This window comes from Lygodium microphyllum, chromosome 13 (assembly GCF_053477565.2).
Source record: "Lygodium microphyllum isolate KBCC chromosome 13, Lygodium_microphyllum_v1.1.10, whole genome shotgun sequence".
NCBI lineage: Eukaryota > Viridiplantae > Streptophyta > Polypodiopsida > Schizaeales > Lygodiaceae > Lygodium > Lygodium microphyllum.
In genome coordinates this window covers 38930513-38953902 of record NC_141147.1, presented here as the reverse complement: position 1 = coordinate 38953902, position 23390 = coordinate 38930513, and the positions used below count along the sequence as shown (strand labels likewise).

Genomic DNA, 23390 nt, shown 5'->3' with positions numbered 1-23390 from the left:
CACGTGCCGGCCAGGTTTTAAATTTGAAGCCCACCTTGGCACTCATGGGCCATTGGCTTAGAACACAAAGAATTTTGGGCAAGGCGTCAAAGTTGAAGACTCAAAAACACGGTAAGGTTTGGGTCGCCCGAGGGATAGATAAGGTTTGGGTCACCTCGAGGGATAGTAGGGATCACAGGAACAAAGTCACCCCACTCTCACTTGCTTGCACCAATGCGGATCAGGGATAGTGGGGTTTACTAACACCCTCACTGCCCTTGCAAGTACTGGGGAAAAATGCAAGTTTTGTGGGGGAAGGTAGCACTACCCAATCAATGTGAAAACTAACTTGTCCACCACTAGTCATCGAATAGTCCCGTGTGTACTTTTGTCAAATCACTTTTACTCAAGCCCAAGAACAACAATTCAAGCGATTGGGGTGACCATAGAAAAGCCTTGGACCATAACATATAGGGTTGTTGCCCCCGCAATAGCTAGTGCGACGTAGCTCTAAGGTGTCAAGGTTATATAAGTACACATACATATATGCATATGTATGCTTGTACTATTCAATACATTAGCTAAGATTATCTGCATTTGAAATCTTAGATATCAACATTTGTAATAGTTGGCTACATTACATGAGGCTCTTTTAATGTTTTTAATATACAGCACTAAGTCAGAATTGCCATTTTGACACCTTCGAAAAGTGTCAAAAGCATCATAGATTTTTTGTTGAAGCCCAATGCGAGATGTCAAATTGGTTGGTAGGATTTTATGCTCCCTATATAGGATATTTTTTAAACACGAAAGGATTTGTTTGGTTGAATGTCAGGGCTTACATCAAGGCTTGTAGTCAAAGGGTACCCAAACCCTTGTCTACCAACTCAACATGTGGTCTCATTAAAGGGTGCTTCTTGGTGACCAACCAAGGGGAGCCATAGTCTCTCTTTTTTTCTTACATTGTACAAGGTCCCTTCAATATTGCATATGAGAATAGAACCCTTGATCTATCACACCATCGCACCACCACTTGAGCTAGCGTGCCTTGGATATGTGGCATGTTTTTTGTTTAGAATGTGATGCATTTGTGCTATGGTGGAGAAGCATGCCATAAGTAGTGTTTAACACACTTTAACTTTCATATACTTTTGTGTGAGTAGCACAAGAAAGTAGCACGCTTGAATTGGAGCACATATGCAATGGTTATCATAAGACACTTTTGTAAACTAATGAACGAAGTTTCTTCTCTTCACATAGTAGTATTTTTTTACATCTAGTTGGATAGCCATGCAAGTTACTATATCATGTGGATGTACCATTTATTCTAATTATTATTGTTTGCTCTAGGATCCTCGCCTTGTGTATGCTATTTCTTGCTTCTTCTATCTTCACATTAGAATTTTCCTCAAATGGTTGAAAGTTGTGATATCTCTCTTCATCTTATGAGTGGGCTTTCTTCATTACTATTATGTTCTCATTTTGACATTTATAGTGTGTCTTATGTATACTCTTCCATTTTCCTTACAAGTTATGTTGTATATAAAGTGTTTTCCCTTGCTCCATTGCTTCTTTGGTGGCAACTGTTGCATTTAGTGTTGGGATGTTGTTAATTGATGAAGTTGTATGTGCACAAGTTGTATCTCCACTAGTTGAGCTAGTTGTTTTGAAGCTAGAAATAGGAGATTACTTTTAAGGTTTTTTTAAGTGAAACTTTTGAGGCAGATAGCATTGTTATTGTTAGTTCCAATTCTTAGTTTTTTTCTTCATCGTATTACTATATTATTTTGTTTGTATATCTGAGAAGCCTCGAACCTCCAAAAGGCTTTTCGAACTTACCCCCCTTTCCAAACCTCCATTTTTAAAATTAAAACCTCCTCTCTCTCATGTGAAATCTCTCCCTTTCTCTTCTCCCTCCCCTTTTTAATTAAATCTTCCCCCTCCCCCCCTCTCTCTCTCTCTCTCTCTCTCTCTCTCTCTCTCCTAGTTAGATTAAACTTATTAATTTCAAATTCTATTTTAATCAAATATTTTTAAAAGATTTTTTCTAATTTAAAGTTTTTATGAAATAATTTTTCACACACTTTGAGAGCAAGAGAGAGAGAGAGAGAGAGAGAGAGAGAGAGAGAGAAGGAAAAGAGGGAAGAAGAAAAGGGGGAGAGAGAGAGAGAGAAGAAGAAGATGATGATGAGAGATAGAATTATAGAGGAATGATAAATTTTAAAAGAGGAAGGAGAGAGAGAGAGAGAGAGAGAGAGAGAGAAGGAAAAGAGGGGAGAAGAAAAGGGGGGAGAGAGAGAGAGAGAGAGAGAGAGAGAGAGAAGGAAAAGAGGGGAGAAGAAAAGGGGGGAGAGAGAGAGAGAGAGAGAGAGAAGATGATGATGATGATGATGAGAGATAGAATTATAGAGGAATGATAAATTTTAAAAGAGGAAGGAGAGAGAGAGAGAGAGAGAGAGAGAGAGAAGAAGAAGAAGAAGAAGAAGAAAGAGGACAAGAGGGGGAAAAAGAAGAAACAGGATAGTCTTTTTAAATTAGACATTTTTTGACATAGTTTTCAAATTAGAGAAGGGGGAAAAGAGGAAAGAGAATAATCTTTTTTAAATTAGATCTTTTTTAACATAGTTTTCGACTTACAAAGAGAGACGAAGAGGAGATATATAATTTCAGAGAGAGAGAGAGAGAGAGAGACAGAGAGAGAGAGAGAGAGAGAGAGAGAGAGAAGGAGAGAGTGGGGGAAGAGAGGAAAGAGAAAAATAGAGAGAGAAGAAGAAATATATAAAGAGAAAACAAAGCAAGAGAAAAAAATTTGAAAGAGAAAGAGAGAAATAACCAAAAATCGAGAGAAAGATACAAAGAAAAAAGAAAAGAAAGAAGAGCAGAGAGAGGGGAAATATAGAGAGAGGAAAGATAAAATTGGAAAAGAGAGGAGAGAGGGGGAGAAGAAAAGGGGAGCGAGAGGGAGAGAGAAGAAAAAATGGGGAGATAAGAAAAGGAAAGAGAGAGAGAAAAGAAGAAAAAGAGAGTATGAACATAGAAAGAGAGAGAAATATAAAATTTAAAAGAAATAGAAAAGAAAAAAATTAAAGAGAGAATAAAGAGAGAGAGAGAGAGAGAGAGAGAGAGAGAGAGAGAGAGAGAGAAAGGAAAAAAGAGGAGAGGGCAAGAGAAGGAAAGGAGAGGAGAAGGGGAGAGATAGAAAAAGAGAGGAGAAAAGCGGGTAGAGAGGGGGGGAGAAGAAAAGGAGAAAGAGAGAGAAGAATAAGAAGAAAGAGGAAAAGGAGAGAGAGAGAGAGAGAGAGAGAGAGAGAGAGAGAACAAGGAGAGAGAATATGAACACGAAGAGAGAGAATTATAAAGAGATGAAAGATAAAATTTAAAAGAGAGAGAAAAGAAAAAAGTTTAAAGAGAATGAAGAGAGAGAGAGAGAGAAGAAAAAGAAAGAAAAAAGAGGAGAGGCAGAGAAGGTAAAGAGAGGAGAGATGGGGGAGAGAGAGAAAGAGAGAAGAAAAACGAGGATAGAGAGGGGAGAGAAGAAAAGGAGAGAGAGAGAGACACACACACACACACACAGACAAAGAGAAGAAGAAGAAGAAAGAGGAAGAGAGGAAGAGAGGAAGAGGGGGGGAAACAAGGAAAGAGAAAAGTTTTTTTTAAATTTAAGCCTTTTTTGAGAGAAGGGGAAGGGAGAGAAAGAGAGGGAAGAAGAAGAAGAAAGCAAGAAAGGGGGGAAACACACACACACACACACACACACACACAAAGGAAATATAAATTTTAAAAGAGAGAGAGAGAGAGAGAATAAAAAGAGGAAAAAATAAGAAACAGAGAAGAGGAGAAAGGGGGGAGAGAGAGAATATGAATACAGAGAGAATTATAAAGAGGAAAAAGATAAAATTTACATACTTTGAGAGAGACGGGGGGATAAGGAAGAGAAAGAAGAAGGAGAGAGAGAGGAAATATAAAATTTAAAAGAGAGATATAAGAAAAAAAGAGAAGAGGGAGAGAGAGAGAGAGAGAGAGAAGAAAAAGAGAGGAGAGGGAAGAGAGAGAGAGAGAGAAGAAAAGGAGAGAGAGAGAGAGAGAGAAGAAGAAGAAGAAGAAGAAGAAGAAGAGATAATATGAACACAAAGAGAGAATTACAGAGAGAGAAGATGTTATCATAAAATATCTGCAAAAAATATGTTACAAATGTTTGTTAATCAAAAAAGCGAAATTAGATATACACTTAAGCGGATATAATATGATATAGAAACTTACTCGTTTGTTATTAAGTTGGAGCATAAATTAGCATGGTAGTTCGAATGTAAATCCATCCTCACTTGATGTAGTGTGCATGATGATCTAACATTTAGGATTGCAATAATGTCCTCATTGAACCAAACATCAAGATCCAATATAGGATCTTTGCTAAAATTATCAAGATTTTAGTCTAAAGCAACTAGACTACCACCAACGTAATGACATCTACTATAATAAAAGCTAAGGATGAAATTTTGAGTAGAAACCATATATCTACAAGCTATAGAGTCTTGATTTATCTTACATGTAATATTTCATTTTGTCCTAGTATCCCACCCTCATCAACAAATTATATGACATGATCATATGTTAGTCTCTTCACTCAAAAGCATGGTCTTTGATATTCTTATCTCAGCATTAGAAAAGAAATTAACAAATATATTAATAGACATAAACAAAGTAACTTTGCTTAGCCTACTTGAGGTATTAGGTTTTAATGCTCTTTGTAAATATTTACATTTGTACCCCTCACTAGGTAGCTGGACATGGCAAAGGCTACTCAAAGCTTGAAAGTCTGGTAAAGAAAGGGGAGATATTGATCCCCATTGGCTACATTGCATAGGGACATTATAAGAATGTTCATAAAATAATATTTCACTTTCTGCAAGCTATGTCTTCTTTCTACCTTTGTACGTTTTTTCTCCAATCGAACTATGGATAACATCAATAACATCAACAATACACCTAAGCATTTGCCATTCCTTAAGATTGGGAGGGGGAGGGGGGGGTAAACATTTACAAGACAAACAAATGTTATAATGAAAAACCTTAAACCAAGTTCAAGAAAAGAAAGGCTTTAAGAATCAAATTCTTATAATTTGGTCTATGCATTGGAAGATTTGAAGTTCTAGGTTCCAAATATAGCTCTCTATGCATAAACACATATTGCACAAGTACCTATTTTATGCTATTATTATTTACTCAAAGCTTGAAATATCAAATTCTACCCTTCCAAGCAGAGATGAACGAGCTCTCATATCTTTGTCTTTTCCCATGTTTTGCATGTTGTATGGTGATCCAATTGCCTTGCTAATGATAGTAGGAATCCATCTTCCATCTATTCGGAATGAGTTAAATACTAATATGAATGTGATTTAGAAGCTTCAAAGCCTTGTTAAAGGCAGAGAGAGAGAGAGAGAGAGAGAGAGAGAGAGAGAGAGAGAGAGAGAGAGAGAGAGAGGACTATGGTACCACAAAGGAGGGAAAAACATGAGAGGGATAAAAGAAAGGAGGAAAAACATGAGTGCCAAGCTTTTTAATGTGACTTTAGATTAAATCAATAATTATAATTAATCCAAATATGTCATTAAATAAAAGTGGTTGAGGACTGTATGCCACTAATGCAAAGAATGTCATAATCATGAATATAAGAAGTTAAAAATAGATATTGATAATACAAATTCAAAATATTATTATGTACATGTCTTATTGTAAAATACTTTTTTTGTATTTAAAAAAAAAGTTTCATCATGGAGGCTTTGCTCCTATTGGTCTAGAGTACTCTCTCTCTATCTCCTAAAAGACATTTTCGACACCTCAAAACTCCTCAAATCTTAGCATACATGCTGTGGTTCATGTAAGTTTTAAGAAGTTCAATAGCATGGATTAGCCCAGTGTTGTTCCTTAGTAATGCAACACGATGCCAATAGAGAGAAATCATGAAAATATTGTTTGTAAACTTTATGTTGGTTGGTTTTTAGTTAAGTTGTTTGAGCACAGAGTGGCATACACTTTGCATATGCAATCTAAATATGGTATCAAAAGATAAATTTCTAGATGCATGGTAATTGTATGTCTAGGTACAACCAACATCGAGAGTGTAAGATTTTCCTTTATTGTAGAATAGTGCGATATCATGGGGAAACCGATTAAATGAAGAATATATATAGTCTCTTGGATTGTCAGGTATATTATGAGACGACTCTGTTATATTTGTGTTCTATGTGTAAGATGGTGTCAAGCGTTTTTGCGAAAACTAAAAACCCCTAGAAAAACTATAGATAGGATGGAGTTTTGTTAGCTTGATTGTTTGTGCGATTCTTGTTTTCTCATTCTGTACTTAGATTTTCTGTGATTGTCTAAGCTTAGGATTTGTTTTTGTTATTTTGTTTGATTTTATGAGTGTGGAAACTTGATAGCCTTGGTCAAGTTTGGTATTTTTTTGGATAGGTTGGAGCTGGAGATTACCAGTAGCTATCAAACATTGTGGAACATGTACGTTTTCCTGCCAAAACGTTTGCAGGTCATAGGGAATTATAGATTCACGAACACTTCACGTTGCACTTGTTCTATGCACTGCACTCGGGGGTCATCTCCTGATCTTTTCAAATACTTCCATGCCAATGGTTAGGTTGATGCACATTTTGCACCATTGTTGAGCACTAGCATGGCATGAGGCGTGTTGTAGCTATATGTAGTAAATCTTAGTTGCATGCACACATGAGAGAGCACCATTCAATGAGCACACATAGTTTCTTGCATGCATGAAAGTTGGGAATTTTATCACCAAATTAGGAACCTTTGGTTGATTGAGAAAGTTGGGTGAGATTTGAGGGTCGTAAAGGATGTCACCAGTTGTGACAATGATTATTTTACTTAGTCAACATCTTGAGGACAATCGTTTTTTGTGTGACAACGAGAGTTTGGGTGTGGAGTGGAGTGTGACATTTTCTTTGCTGAGTATTGAGAGGTGAGGATAAGGGTCATGATTAAAACAAGAAACTGTGTTTGCATCTTACATACATGTAGATAGGCTAGGCACAATTTTCGAGCGCATCCATTTTTTTCATGTGGAACATCGCTTGTTTGATTGCATAGCATGGATTCGATGTTGCATCACTTCTCAAATCAGGAATGGTTGAGCATGGCATACAATTTCAACATTATATTTTTGCTAGGTCACATTGCATGAAACTGAAAGCAGGAGGACAAAAGGAGATTATTATCAAAAGAGCATTGAGAAGTGCTGTGAAGGAGAAAAGATGAAGGAAGTATCAATGATAAGCTTATGGAGGAGATTTTGAAGAGTGTTTCTATGCATTGGGAATGCATGTTATTGATGAGGGAAAAATTTGAAGTAAAGCCCAAAGTTGGAATTTAAAAAATATACAAATGATCTTACATGAGAACACCAAAAGACACAAACTTTATTTTGCATTATGTCTTGGTCTGAGCTTGGTCTACCACCAATAATTGAGATGAAAGGGCCCTTGCACTGGAGGGTCGCACATAAGAGAGTGGAGTCTTGTTGTGTTGATTGAAGTGATCTAGAACTTGGATGCTGAAGTGTCAAGTGTTGTAACAAGGTTCTATGAGGTACGAGAATATGGTAAAATTGATTTTTTCAAAGTTTGTGTTTCGAACATTGCAAGAGGTGTGTGAGATGCTCTACTTGAATATATTTTTGATGTTTTTGAGCTACAAGAGGCATTGTTGGTAGTTTGTTTTCATGTGTGGCTTGTGTGGTCTTTGCAAATCTTTAAAAAATTTAGTATTTATATTATTAATCAACAAAGTCAATAATCCTAATCGGCTCTCCTTAACGTCTCATTATTGGGTAGTGAGTGAAGCTTGTTCTTTTTCACCGCTTGCTTAACAATGGCACATCCTGGGGCCAATCCCTGAGGTGTAGGAGAGCTGTAGGAGCCATATCATTCTACTAGGGGGGAGCTTTTTGTGTATGTAAATCGAGGTGTTAATCACATGTATGTTGGTATACTCCCTCTGTTGGAGTTGGGAAGGGAAAATCGTTGGACTACAATCAATACAAACACATGGTTTATTTATAATGTATATCCATCTAACCCTCTTGGCCACAGGGAGGCCCATCTAGAGCCCTAAAGCTAGTGTCAGGCCTATTTCAGGTCCTGACATGTCTAGGCTGCTTGAAAGGGTGAGCAGGAGTGAGAGTGGGAGAGAAGCACAAGTGAAAGAAAAAGAGCAATGGCAATGAAGGCTCGAACTCAAGAGAGCAATACAAATATGTGGAAACTTCAATAATCACAATGTGTGACTTATCTTTCTTTTATTATTCCATGGTAATGAATAATGAATAAATATGACAATGATGGGTAGTTGCTACCTACAATGTATAGGTGTTTGGACACAAAGTAAAAGATAAATATAGGTGGCTAGGCATAGGTAGCCTTTAACCACAACAACCTCCTACTTAAAGACAAATGTGAGGAGAGAGAGGGGAAGAAAATACAAAATAGACATATGAATACAATTGGGTGAAGAAAGATTTCATCTCACTCTATGCCCATCATCTTTCTACGGAAGGCATAACATTCCATTGAGAGATTGTTAGTGAGTAGATCATTAAGATTCTCATCTATAGAGATCTTCACAAGCTCTAAATGCTTGTCCTCAATCACGTCTTTGATTAAGTGATAATAGACCTCAATGTGCTTGGTTTCTAAATGAAAGATTAGTAGACTATGGACCAATTGGATGGCACTCATAGAGCTAAATGTAGGGTAGGATTCATAGAGGTGATATTAACATTTGTAACTAAATATCCTACGCCTTTGTAAACCTCAATCTACAATGTACTTAGCCTTAGTAGTAAACAAGTCAGTGCACTTCTACACCCTAGACATATAAGTAGTACCTCCAACAAAGGTGAAGACATAGCTAGAGATGAACTTCCTACTATTTACATGTCCTATATAATCTAAGTTAGTGTAGCCCAAGACTCTAGTATCCTGGCTTCCATAGCAAAGGCACCAATGTGTAGTGCCCTTAAGATATCTCATAATATCCTTCACAACATCCTAATGTCGCCTACTAAGTATCACCATACAACAAGCCACAACTCCCATTGCAACTACTATGTTAGGGGTCAACTGGCTACCATGGCATACATCAAGCTACCCACTATGGATGCATGCAAGATCTTTTCCATCTCTGCCCTCTCATCATCTGACTAGAGATAGACAATCTGTTTGATTGACCTTCTTATGGGAAGGTAAAGGGATGCTAATGGCTCACCATCTTGCATATGAAATTACTAAAGTACCCTACGGATGTACTCCTTCTATGACAATTATAATATTTTATAGCAATTGCATATAATACATATACCAAGTATGTGAGAATCATGTCCCATGTTCTTCATCTCAAAGCTCCTCTTGAACTGAATCTTCAAAGCATCTAGCTCATCACCTGAGCACTCTTAACAATCAAATATCATCATCATAGAATATCAAAATGATAAGGCTACCATCATAGGACTTCTTCTGTAAAGACTCAGATCCATAGCACCAAGCGTATATGACTGTCAATGCATGAAGGCATCAAACTTATGATAGGATTCTCTACATGCCTACTTAAGTCCATAAAGAGTTTTCCTCAACTTATACACTAGATGTTCCCTATCCTTTTCCACGAGTCCCTTAAGCCACTACATATGAAAAGGGTAGTCATTTTGACCATAACAAAGAAGATCTCATCAAATTCAACTCCCTTCTTATGTTTAAAGATCTTTGCAATCAATCAATCCTTATGTGCTAGCTTTGGGTGAGCATAGGTGCTCTTCAACCTATACACCCACTTGCATGGAATGCATATTGTTCATTAGGAAAGGAAACCAAATCCCAAGTATGATTCTTTTGCATTGAGTCAAACTCAGACTACATAACCCCTTCCTAAGAGAAAGTGTTGCCTCTATGCATAGCCTCCTCATAAGTAAAGGGTGAGGCTCTATTAGAGCATTGCAAGCCTAGATATGGACCCAATACATCATGTCCTCTCTCTCCATCATCAACATGATCATGTACAATATGCTAATACTTGGGCCCTAGGCTACTAGAGCATCAACAAAAACTGCAAGCTATCTAACTAGGGTCGGCTATATAATAACAGGAGACTCCTCATGATAGATCACCTTATGCACCTCAATCACTTGCTTAGATTGCTTATGCATATTTTCCTCATGAAATAGAACATCATGGCTATAGATAACTTTTTGAGCCTATGGATCCCAAAGGCGATATTCCATCTCACATGTATTACTATATCTAACAAAGATGCATTTGACAATCTTTTGATCCAATTGGATGCGCTTTTCTTTAGAAATATGATAGAAAACCTTGCATCCAAAGACTCACAATATACATATGAGAGAGGTTTACCAAACCATAGCTCCTTAATAATCCTACCACTAAGGGTAGTGCATGGAGATTTATTAATCAAGTGAACTATAGTAGTAGTAACTACCTCAACCCAAAATCTATGAGATAAGTCTGCATGGCTAAGCATACTAGACCCTCTCTTGAATAGTTCTATTCATGCACTCTGTAACACCATTTTGGGAAAAGGTATAAGGGGAAATCAATTGATGCTTATGTTGAGAGTGGAAAAAGACTGAATTTTTGACTGATTTTTGTTATTTTTGAGGATTGAATAATTGATTATTAATGGATTTAGAGTGGTATATGGTTGTTAATGAAAGTGTTTAAGAGTGTTTTGAATGATATTGATTATGTTTTGGAAGTTCATGATGATTCTTAGTGGAGATATGAAGCTCTATGATGTTCTGTTGAGGTTCTGATTGGTTCTGTATAGCTTCTGTTTTGTTTTGATTTTCTTCTATATGAAGTATGGATTGATGATTGATGAAGATTGAGATCTTTTCGAAGCTTATTAAATAGTTTTTGATATTTTGAAATGGTTTGAGTATGAGTTATGAGGTTCTGATGACCTTCTATAACCCTTTGTAAACCTTTTGTAGAGCCTCTGTCTCTGCTCTATCTCTGTATTGTAACTGTTCTGTAGACCTTCTGTAAGTGTTCTGTAGAATGTATGTGTGAATTTGGGAAAGTTTTCTAACCTATGGAAAGGATGAATCTAAGTTCAAAAGAGCTAAAACAAGTGGAAGAAGCAGTTGCTGAAGACTGAAGAGAAGACTGAGTGACAGTGACAGTAGTGAGCTGTGATGAAAAGACATTGTAGTGGCTCTGGTGACTCTTCATATTAGACATACCTCTTGGGAGGTGCATCCACGACCTAAGAAGGATTATTGAGGGTTATTATGAGAGCATTGTAGTGAGGAGATGATGTACTATTGAGAGAGAGAGAGAGAGAGAGAGAGAGAGAGAGAGAGAGAGAGAGAGAGAGAGAGAGAGAGAGAGAGAGAGAGAGAGAGAGCCACCCGTTCAGATATTGCTTTTGCATTTGGGGTTGTGGTATGTTATATGGCTACGGCTGGCAAGAAACATTGGGATGTCGTGAAGGGTATCATGAGGTACCTGAAGGGCACAACGGATATTTATATTTGCTATGGAAGCTAGGATACATGAGTCATGGGGTACATTGACTCTAATTATGTAGGACATGCAGATAGTAGGAAGTCCACTTCTGGCTATGTGTTCACTTATGCTGGAGGGGCTATCTCTCGGATGTCCAGGGCATAGAAGTATACAGCTATTTCTACTACAGAGGCTGAGTATATTGCAACCATAGAGGCTTGCAAGTAGGCAATCTGGTTAGGTCATTTGATTGTAGACCTTGGTATGACAGATGCTATGCCTATAGTGCATTCGGATTCTATGAGTGCCATTTAGTTGGCCAACAATCTGGTCTTCCATGCGAAGAAGAAACATATTGAGGTGAAGGATCACTTCATTCGCGAGGTTGTTGAGGACAGGTCTGTTGACCTTGTTAAGATTTCGATGAGTAGAATCCTGCAGACTTGCTCACGAAAAGCCTCATTACAGAGCGCTTTGCCTTCCTCAGGAGATTGATGGGCATCGGATGAGATGGAGTCTTTTTCCTCATTCTATTGTACATGTGTACACGTTGTATTGTCTTTTCTTTTCTTTTCTCTCTCACTGGGGTAGATTCACCTTTAAGTGGAAGGTTGTTGGGGGTAAAGATGCCTCTGCCTAGCCGCCCGTATATTACTACATTGACAGTACCCACCACTGCACACTGTAGGTGGCGGTTGCCCGTCACAGTCACTTATTCTTTATTCTTTTAGTGACAATTTGAATAAAGGAAGGCCCGGCCACACATTGTGGTTGTTGGAGTTCCCACTTTTGAGTCTTGCTCTCTCTTGCTCCCTCTCTTGGTCTCCATCCGCCATAGTTCAAACCGCCAAGCTTCTTCCTCCTAGGTTTTACTTCCCTTTCACATTAATCGTGAAAGAAATAGAAGATCATTGGTTGAAGGAAAAATTTGCTATTGATCAATATAAATTTGACCCTCAATATTATATCTAGTTAAATCAAGAAATGGATGAGTAGTATCATCATTTGGCATAGTCAAGGTGGGAATTTGTATAATGGATCATTTTCTTCCTTGGATTCTTCCTACATACTCATAAATTGTGGCCAAGTCAGTGTACATATAACCAATTCAATGATCATTATGCCCTTTGATGCAATGCTTTGTCTTGGGGCAGCTTATCAAACTCTTCATATCTTGTTGTATGCTTGAACACTTGACATACATGACCCTTCTGAGTTTTCAAAAAGGATTTCATAATATGAACTTGTTTTTCCATGCAATATGCCCTATCAAAGATCATGCTTTTGAAAAGAACTTCGTGCCCAATCACTCATGGTTTAAGGAAATACAAAATTTTTGATTCATGATATGCAATCAATCAAGGGATGTTCCCACACAAAAAATTATGAATGCATTGAATAATTTTTGCTGAGCCTAACTACAAGTGCTTGTGCATCATGCAAATACAAACACAAAAGACACACACAACGGAAAATAAACTCATAATGACAATGACTAAAGAGTCCAAAATCTTGGTAGAAAACTTCGCCCTTAGATTTGTAGAGGTAGACACGCAGCATCATGACATCTGCCCCCTCCAAACCTGCACAACCTCTGGATGGGCCACAGCTACCCATCCTCATCACCGCCAAGCTGGACAATCAATGTAATCTCTTCATCTTTTGTAAAAGCATCTTTAATGTCCATATCTTCATCTTCATCCTTTCTTGGCTCAAGTCCATCATAAATCGCATCATTCAACTCCTCGACTACGGCATAGACTGTATCATCTCTTCTCTTTCCTGCAATCGAAATCTGTAAGGCCATACCATCAAGCTCTACTAAGGAATATATAGCATTGTCATGGATATGATGCACTAAATAGAGCCCTAATCATTGTCCAGAAACCTTGCGGATAGCGCTACACTGGTTGTCTAGACTGTTGTCATTGACCAACACCCAGTCTCCCTCTTTAATCTCTTTAGGCCGCCTCAATTTGTGTTTGCTATCAAAGCAGTATTTGTTGCGAATTTTGGCCTCTTTAACCTTTTGAATTGCTCTCTCAATATCTTCAGGTCTTCTCTCCAACTGACGAATACGAAGAGTCAAAAAATATTCTCTTGTCGTCTCTTCTTTTTGCCACGGGGAAGTACTCCAAGTAACTGTGCAAGTCTCTGTAGGCATGACTGGCTTCTACCCATATATCAACTTAGTTGGCATATATCCTGTAGTCACACTATGAGTAGTGCGATCAGCCCATAAGGCATAAGGAAACAACCTAGGCCACTCTTGAACATGTCCATCGCATGCTTTGGCTAAGGCTTTCACAATCGGCGGATGGCCTCTTTCACTCTTTTCGTTACCTTCTAGATTATATGTTGAAGTCAAAGCAAGTTTAATGCCAAGGCAAGAGAAAAACTCTCTAGCCTCATCAACATCCAACTCACCTCTATCTACAATAGCTTTCCCAATATATCCATACCTACAAATAACATCCTCCAATAGAAACTTACAAACCATTAAAGTAGACTTTGTTTGTAATGCTCTTTCTTCCACTTGATTTGTGAGATCTTCTTGCGCATAGTAATCAAATAAAGAACCCACTTGTAATGAATATATATCGGGTAGGTAGGATGAAGCTCATCTCTATGTCTCATTGAAGAGAACAACTGACAATCAGGGCATGTCTCAATAAACTGTGAGATATCTCTATACATGCCTCTCCACGAATAGCACTCTTTGATCTTCTCATAGGTTGCCCAAACAGTTCGATGCCAGCCCAAAGACATTCATGAAACTCTTTCATGATCCGCACCTGTGAAGCTCTATCAAAAAACAACTCTCAATGGTAGTCCTCCTTTCTTTCATGGATGCTAATTCCAAAGTAGCCCACTTCACAAGAAGAAACCATAGGCTTTTCTTCTAATCTTCTTGAAGTCTGCATTAGTCCATCCATCCTGTCTAGACATAGTACTCAAATAACGACCAATCTGTAAATACTCTCCTGCATACAAAGTCTCATTAAAGGTTTCCAAAGTAGACACATGACAAATATGATCAGCATGCATGGTTGAAAGATCAGCCCCATCATCATTATCATCAATGCAAGAGAAATCCATATCATCATACCTTGCTCATGAAAGTATATGGGCTGCTGGGTTGTCTTTACCTGCTATGTGCCTAAACTCAGGATTCATGGATTTTATGTTTCCAATCCACCTACGCATGGCAATATCTAGAGTACAACTTGTGATTATACCTAGAAGAGGCAAAAAATCAATCTCAACCACCACAACAGCACTAATGAAGTTCTCTCTATCATTCTTGAGAGCCATGACAAATCCCAAGAGCTCTCTTTTAACTTGTGGATACCTTCGTTGCCGTTCATTTAGGACTTTTTTCCCAAACAGAATAGCATACCTATTTCCATCTGCATCATCTTGGCCAACAGCCCATCCAATGCCAATAGGACTAGTATCAACAATAAGAACAATAGATCTCCCACAGTCATAATCTGCCTTTCAAAGAGTCAGAGAGCAGCTCTCAATATTTTCTTCAATTTCTGCATGGCTTTAGTATGTTTTATCTCCCAAGAAAAACATTTCCCTTTCCTCAAGAATTGGTAGTGATCATATGCAATACAAGAAAAATGAGAAATCCAAATAAGATAGAATACACAAGCTCCAAGAAACCTGCAAACCTCTAAAGTAGAAGAGCAAGTCTCCACAATCTTCTCTATGGCATCAACCTTCGCAGGAGAAGGCTTCTTGCCATAATATCCACAAATATGTCCAACAATCAAAACTTCTCTAGCTCCAAAAATAGACTTCAACCCTAACAAGGTCAAATTCACTTCTTTGAGTCTACAAAGAATCCTCTCAACATCTCTAATATGTGAAGCCACAAAGAATATGCATCCTGCATAGTCATCTAAAGGATCATCTTTACCTTCTTCCAAACACAACCCTTGATAGGTAAGTGATCAATGAAAGGCATAGTAAGCTTATGAATAAAATCTTATAGAACCTTGCTCATATCCCATTCATCATATGGGCAACTGAATTAGTAGCTCCTTGCAGAAGTGTACACATTCAGACAAGGTCTAAAGGTTTCTTCATCGTAGTCAAATCTCTGCATTCAAGGGCAAGTTGGAACTGATCATATCCGGAATAAAGATCGCCGAGTGAATAGATAGTACATCCAGGATCATGCAAGAGGTATCGGACATAAAGTTTCAGCGGAGACATTGAAAGAGATGAAGATAGGGACCGAAGATTTTCTGCTTTCTAAAGAGGTAAGATGTTTTGAAGAGATGTTATGCAGATATGAAAAAGCTTTTATTCTTTCCACATGAGATTGGATGCGTTGATCCTAGGGTTGTGATGCCTATGGTTATTTTTACCATTCCTCATGTCCCTTGGTACAGGAATTGGCTATAGATTCCAAGGGACATGAGGAATGGTAAAAATAACCATAGGCATCACAACCCTAGGATCAACGCATCCAATCTCATGTGGAAAGAAAGTAAAAGCTTTTTCATATCTGCATAACATCTCTTCAAAACATCTTACCTCTTTAGAAAGCAGAAAATCTTCGGTCCCTATCTTCATCTCTTTCAATGTCTCCGCTGAAAACTTATGTCCGATACCTCTTGCATGATCTCGTAAAGGAGGTTGCATAGCAGCTCTCCTAATCATCTCATCACTATCCAAAGTTAGCGGTCCTGCAATTGGTCCAACCTTATTGTCAACTGTCTTATATTTTGTCTGAACTCTGGCTTCATTGCTACAACCTGCAAATTTCACCTCTTGATGAAAATACCTTGGAAAACTCAAATTTTGCTGTGTACAAACAACAACACCCAAATCTTTTTGCTGAAATATGTCAGCACCGAAATTCTTTTGAAGCATGAAATAAAAAATTTCCAATACATCACTAGTGAATGGACCTGTAAAAACATGAAATCAGCAATTTGCAATACATCACCAGTGAATGGACCTGTAAGACATATGACAACTCTTGATTGTTAGCATTTAGCAATACTGAAAGTTCTTCCATGGTATCTAAGCATGAAAGGCCATCATAGAGACCATCTATCTGGTCCTCTTCTTGCAAAACACCTGTAATCATCAATTCTTTTTCTTTTCTTTTTACATACTGCCTGACAGCTCTAGGCATGTTTGAAATATATTGAAAATAAAAAGTACTTTCAGTGGATACACCATAAACACATGAGGATAAACTACCGCTGCTAGGAGGTGAGAGCTTTCCCTGACTCATACCACCATGGTCTCGTGAGACAATGGTACCTAGCAAAAATTTGGCTCTCCTGCTGGAAGAGGAGAATCCCTTAAAGGATCCTTATTTTGCTGATGATTGATACAAACGGTCATGAAGTGGACAACTCTCTTCCCATCCTTGCTTTGGATCTGTGCATAGGCAGTCCCATCATCCAAAACTTTAGTCTCCATCCTACACTCAGCAATAAATGGTTGCCCCAAAATAATAGGATAAGAACAAGAGTTTTGTACAAAGAAATGATAAGAATCACCTACATCTCCAAGAGAAATCTTCAAATTTGGACAAGCAGCATACAAATCTCCTGCAGTGTTGTTGGCCACATGCATGCGCCAACCATGATCCACATCAACTGGCCATCTACCAGTATCATATAAACCTCGCACATCGCATGAACCCAGTGACTTCAAGAAAAATGGCTACGAGACACCAATGTAGGCGCATCTTCACTCTCATCATACTGTACGGGCTGAAGTAAAGGATGAAGAGACTTCTTAGACTACATACATAGAGCTCCATCTATAGACTCCTCAATAGTCTCCTCTTTAGAACCAATCTCCTCAATCTGCAACCCATAGAGAATAGCCTCGGTGACAACTAAAGCCTCTCAATGAATTATATACTGCATTGGCTCTTTAATAAATTGTCATTTTCTTTTTATGATGTCAATAATAATATCATGAAACTCTCTTTTGGAAATCCCCAAGACTTTTCCAAGCGTAAATTCAATTTTGCAATTAAGAATTCGATCCTCAAGTACATTTTTTAAGTTTGTGGATATCTCGATGTTGGATAGCAGCTTGAATCCAAGTTGCTTTTTCAGCTTCGAATCCTTTGTCTTTGGGGCTTTCTGTTCTTCTTGTACTTTTGGCTTTTGTACATAAGTCATACTCTGCTCCTCTGGACGTGAAGAAGAAGGCTAAAGAACTGATTCATTCCTCCTAGTTTCCCTCTTCGATCCTTCGGGTTGATCATTATCTCTTTTGTGCTTTTCTTTAACAAGTGCTTCAAATCCTCGAGATCTTGCAATGTAAGCATAGATAGAGAAGACATCTACACGATCATTCCATCTTATCCCTTTTCTAATTGCATCTCCTATGATGAAAGTTCAGATGATGAAGCTTTACCTTTCTTTTTTGCATATGGTGCATAGGACCATAAAGGAGACTTATCTTTCGGCAATTGCTCCAATTGAAGACCATAAGCAACAGCTTCTCTTGCCACCTCTTGTTTCACATAAGAACATAAGAGAGATTCCTCCAATAATTTCTTCATACCTCCTTTGCCGAAATTTATTTTTAGCAGTTGCTTTGTATCTCGAAACATATCATCTTGTCCTTCTAGACCACCAATTTCAGTCGTTTCGCCTCTTCAAAGACTTGAGAGCCCTTACACTCATGGTCTCGACTATCAAACCATATGCAATAGTGAAGACAATCATTTCTGGAAAAATTCATAGGAGTAGAAGAGGAGGGGTAGAAATTGGAGGTAGATTAAGTGATTGTTGTTCTCTTCTGGTCATCTTTATTTGAAGATCTTTCAAGTTCTTTGAAATTTCCTCCACCATGTCTTTTAACACTCAGTTTGGCAGATGGTCTGACAATCGCAGCAGGAATAGGCATAGACATAGGCATACAAGTAGGCATAAATATGGGATGAGAAGTAAGAGAAGAAGTGGAAGGAGCAATATGAGAAGTAGGAGAAGACATCGCTATAGGTGTTTGCATACCGTTTTTAAATTCGCCATGCTATAACAAGGTTTTAGAAATTGACATAGACTCGCCAAGGAGCTGTAGACATCCATAGTAGCTCTTGGAAAATTTTTAAATTCTCCACAGGTTACTAAGGTTTTAGATTCTAGAAATGACATCGGCCTACTCGCCAAGGACATAAGCGCATGCATCGGGATTCGGCAGACTTTATTAAGGTTTGCAGAAATTGACATCGAGCTTAGCCGGATATTCTAGATCTGCGCGCGTGCACGAGCTGATATGCGGCGAGCTGCCCGTGCTCGAGTCACGGCATTCATCTGAGAATCTCCTTCTGGTATTATATATGAAGGAGCCTGGAGGAGCGACACCTGCACCCAAAAGCAGCGCGCAGCATAATTTGGTTATTATCTCAGCATAATTTGTTTATCTCAGCTGCAGGTCATAGTATTTTACTCACTGTCAGCCATGGCTCCTTGGGACGCCACAGTAAGAATGGCGGCCTGCCTTACGCTCCTCCTGCTCCTCGCACTCGGCGGCTCCACAGTCAGCGCAGATGTATGTACCATGGTCCTAACATAATAACACCCACCAGCGCTAATTTTTCGACGTAATGATAACCGCGATTATCTCAACTCAGTGATAAGCACGAGGTTATCATAACGGAGGGGGATATATTTGCCCATATCTGCTACCGTTTGTGTACTGCTCTGATGATAATCAGTGACCGTTATAGGCCCGGGCTATTGGCGATGCAAAGGATATACTGAGGGCTACGAACGTGACGGTCAACTTCACGCTGGATTACCAGGTGGCGTATGGGGAAGGCTTCGTGATAGCCGGCAACATCAGCGAGCTCGGCAACTGGGACACCCACGACGCCCCTTCGATGTACATCATCTCTGGCGTGTCCGTCTGGAGCGTCGTTGTGGTGGGTGTGTTTATGTGGCTAGCTAGCTTTATGCTTAGACAACCTCTAGCTTAGGCTTAAGGTACAAGTTACAACATTAGAATACACCACTTGTCTTTATTTATTTTATATATTATTTAGAGTTTTGCTTTGGGGATCCTCGAGCAACAATAATGCTCTCAAGCCTATGTGGCACAACGAGAATGAGTCTAGTATTCAAGAAATAAAAAGAATTTTTTCTTGAAGGGCGAGTGGGGGTTTCCCTCTCCCCTTTCCCCCAAGGAGGAAGAGATGAACTCTTTAAAAAATTAAACATATGAAATGATATGATGCATTGTATACATGCTCTAAAACCATATACAAATGTACATACACAAAAAAAAAAAGTTGAATTTTTAAAAGTGAACAAATGGAATGAAATAATAATTTTAATAGTTGAACATGTTCATGCAAGTACACATACTCTAAAACCAAACACAAATGGACATAGACTATAAAAGCACATGAATAATATATGCACATATACACATGTATGTGCACATACACATGTATACATATATGCAAACATGCTCATATACACACAAATATGTATGAGTTACACACACACACACACACACACACACACACACACACACACACACACACACACACACACACACACACACACACACACACACACACACACACACACACACACACACACACACACACACACACACACACACACACACACACACACACACACACACATATATATATATATATATATATATATAGAGAGAGAGAGAGAGAGAGAGAGAGAGGATATACACTTATAAGACACACACAAACATGAACATGCACACATGCAGATACACATATTCACACACAAATATATACATGTACATATACATGTAATGCATACATATATATATACACGTGTACATACAAGGTGATGAAAGATGAGAGATAGAAAGAAGAAAAACAAAGGAGAGAGAAATAAATGATAAGAGAGAGAGATAATATATTTATTAATATGTATATAATAATCAATACATATTGTTACATTTGCATGATTATTATATATAATTAGGTAAATAATTATTAATAGATATGTATGTTATTATAATTATATTTACTATTATATTTAATATATATAATAATAAATAATATTGATATATTTGTATAATAGCATGTTAATTGTAATATATATAGTAATTATTAATATTTTAATATACTTGATTATATATATTATACATATATAATTATCCACATATGTTATTAATGAGAGAGAGAGAGAGAGAGAGAGAGGAGGAGGAGGAGGAGGAGATTTTTTTTGTTGTTGATATAGTTTATGTGGATGTCAAGCATCAATGCCAATAGAATTAAGTGAATGATCATAGGATTGAATGGTCATAGATTATGGAAATCAAGGGTCAATATAATGGACATCTAAAGCTGTCATGACTATGAATTCAAGGAATTACATGTAGCCTTATAGACTTGTTTGCATGATAATACAAGGTCACAATGGGTTTATCAAAGGTAATAAATATTGTCTGGAAAGTAGAAAATAGACCAATCAACCACATATTCAAGAATTTTAAAATTTTTATAAAGTTTGAGAATTCCTAATGTGATTAATATTTGGAAATATGGTCAAATCTTATCTTATTACTTGAAGGTGAAGTTTTTCTTAGATACTATATAAGCAATCCCCCCAAGTCTCACTCTCAAATATGGGGTTAAGATTTAGCCACTTGGTCATTTTTTAAATCCATATTTGAAAGTGAAACTTGGGAGATTCCCAAATTCTCTAATATGGTATTAATTCATTAGGGTCTCTTTTATTGGTTTTTGTGTGTTTTACATCTTGTTAATTCAACCTTTAACTAGTGCTCATAAAAGAACACTTTTGGTAGCAAATATAAAACTATTTAGCTCAAAAATTTGAAGGGATTTTTGAATCAAATAACATATATTTGTGATTTTTTAAATGACCTCTTATAAAGTTTAAAGGTCATAGACCTTGTTCTTTGAAAATTTCCAAAAAATATTTTTACAATTCAATTTAAATTGGCCCTTCATTTTTCAATATGAACATTGATATTAAATAACATTGGTTAATGAGTATTTATGAAAATAATTTGTGGTATAGAGTTTGGCACAAGGAACTGCTTTCGAATTCAAGCCAGTTCTTGTGGACTATGACACAAAAGATGCCATCCAGTGGTACTCAGGCAACAACATTGTCTACGTGGCAAATAGTGACTCACTAATTGTACTTTCTTGGCTTGGGAATATGTAATATATTAAATAAATTAAAGGGAATTTTTTTCCGCCCTCATGGCGGCGCATGTGCTGTGCCGGACGCCGCGAAAGCTACGTGTATCGATTTGGAATAGAGGGGAGGGGGGCCAGCAAGCTCCTCGCTGGAGCTTGCTCAGGGCCCTCTCCATGCTGATTGATAGGCAAGGGGGGGAGGATTCCCTCCCCTCCCCTATTTAAAGAGGGAGGGCTGCAGGTATAAAGAAAGAAGAGAGGAAAAAGGCTGGGATTATCAGGTTTTGCCGTGAGGAGCTCGTGAGGCTGTTGAGACGGCGACTCTGGGAGGTCCATCGAGTGGAGTGAAGGAGGAGGGAGTTGCGTCGTGACATCTACCTCGAGCCCAAATATCACCTGCTTCCGTGAGGGTTGGTGCCGTCGTCAAGCGCCTGTTCGCCACGTGCTGCAGTCCCCTAAGCCTCAGAAGCTTCTAAGGAGGCTAAACAAGCCCCCTTTCACCCCCCTTATAATCTTTAAACCCCCCCTCCCCCTCATAACTCTTTTTTTTTTTCACAACCTCCTAAGCTTTTTCTTAATTCCCCGTGTCCCCATTACTTCTTTCTTTTTCCCCCCCTGGACCCCAAATCCAAACCATCATCAGGGGCCCGGATGTTGTCCAGTGAGGAAAAAGTAGCCCGTGAGGAAGAATAAAAGAGGGAAAGTAGAGGGAGTGAAAAGGAGGAGTGGAGTAAAAGAGGAAGAGTAGGGAAAAGATAAAGAAAAGGAGTGGAGTGAAGGAGGAAGAGTGGGAAAAAGATAAAAGATAAGGAAGGGAAGTAGAGGATAAGGAAGGGAAGTAAAATATAAGGAAGGGAAGTAGGGAGGAGTGAAGGAGAAAGGAGTAGTGTGAAAGAAGTAGAGGGTGAGGAAAAGATAAAGAAGAGTAAGAAAGGAGTAAAAGAGGTAGAGTAGAGAAGGAATAGAGGGAGGTAGAAGGGTAAAAAGGGAGGAAAAAAAGAGGAGTGAAGGAGGAGGAGTAGGGAAGGAGAAGAAAAAAGTAGAGGAAGTGCAAGGAAGGAGAATAAGTGCCTTCTATACCTTTTACCCCAAGCCAAAGTTCTCCAAGGGTTCTCGTGGTTGCAAAACCACACTCACCCATAAACTTTTTGCCAAGTATAGACCCTATAGGACCTTCTTAGGCTTTGTAAATCTTTTCCTCTCCGAAGAATCTAAGAATCTAAAGGTCCTATCATTCCTTCTCATGATCAACCGTTTTAATGACACCTTGCCTCGAAAGAGAGGCGGCGGAATTCCAAAAGAAAGAGTAAAAGGCTACCTCACATTCGAACTACGATGCCGCCTAAGAAAGTCGAAGGTGTAGCTGCGGGAGGGTCATCTCCCGGTATCCATGTGGATATCTCACCCCAAAACCAGGTTTTTCTTCTTGGCTTTAATTCGGTTTTAAGTCAATCATGCAAAGAGAATTTGTTAGGGATAGGATATATTTGTCCGAGTTATTTGTAATGAAGGAGTTTAGCTTATTTGAGTGAATGATAATGTATAGAACTTAGTTTCCTTCGCATAGTATCATGCATTATAAATTACGAGCAAGATTATCTATTTACTATAGTAGTATATTTCAGTTAAATCCTAAAGGTATAGAAATTGTATCTTGCACCATTAGTCCCATTCCTTTTTGCAACGAATCATTGTAAATG

General features: G+C 38.2%; 1 protein-coding gene across 1 annotated transcript; it reads left to right on the top strand.

The window, feature by feature from the left end:
- The first annotated feature begins 18799 nt into the window (after window positions 1-18799).
- Window positions 18800-21715, top strand: LOC148026533 (uncharacterized). The gene is made up of 3 exons (XM_087690322.1): window positions 18800-19076; window positions 19255-19497; window positions 21566-21715. Exons 1-3 carry the CDS (start codon window positions 18987-18989, stop codon window positions 21713-21715), a joined length of 483 nt encoding a protein of 160 aa, XP_087546448.1. The 5' UTR covers window positions 18800-18986.
- The last annotated feature ends 1675 nt before the right edge of the window (window positions 21716-23390 follow it).

What these genes read in the sequence shown, in the direction of transcription:
- LOC148026533 (XM_087690322.1), top strand. Translation starts at nt 18,987, where the DNA reads ATGGCTCCTTGGGACGCCACAGTAAGAATGGCGGCCTGCCTTACGCTC. An exon ending in GCTCCACAGTCAGCGCAGAT is followed by an intron (nt 19,077 to 19,254) that starts GTATGTACCATG and finishes TGACCGTTATAG; the next exon opens with GCCCGGGCTATTGGCGATGC. An exon ending in TTATGCTTAGACAACCTCTA is followed by an intron (nt 19,498 to 21,565) that starts GCTTAGGCTTAA and finishes TTTGTGGTATAG; the next exon opens with AGTTTGGCACAAGGAACTGC.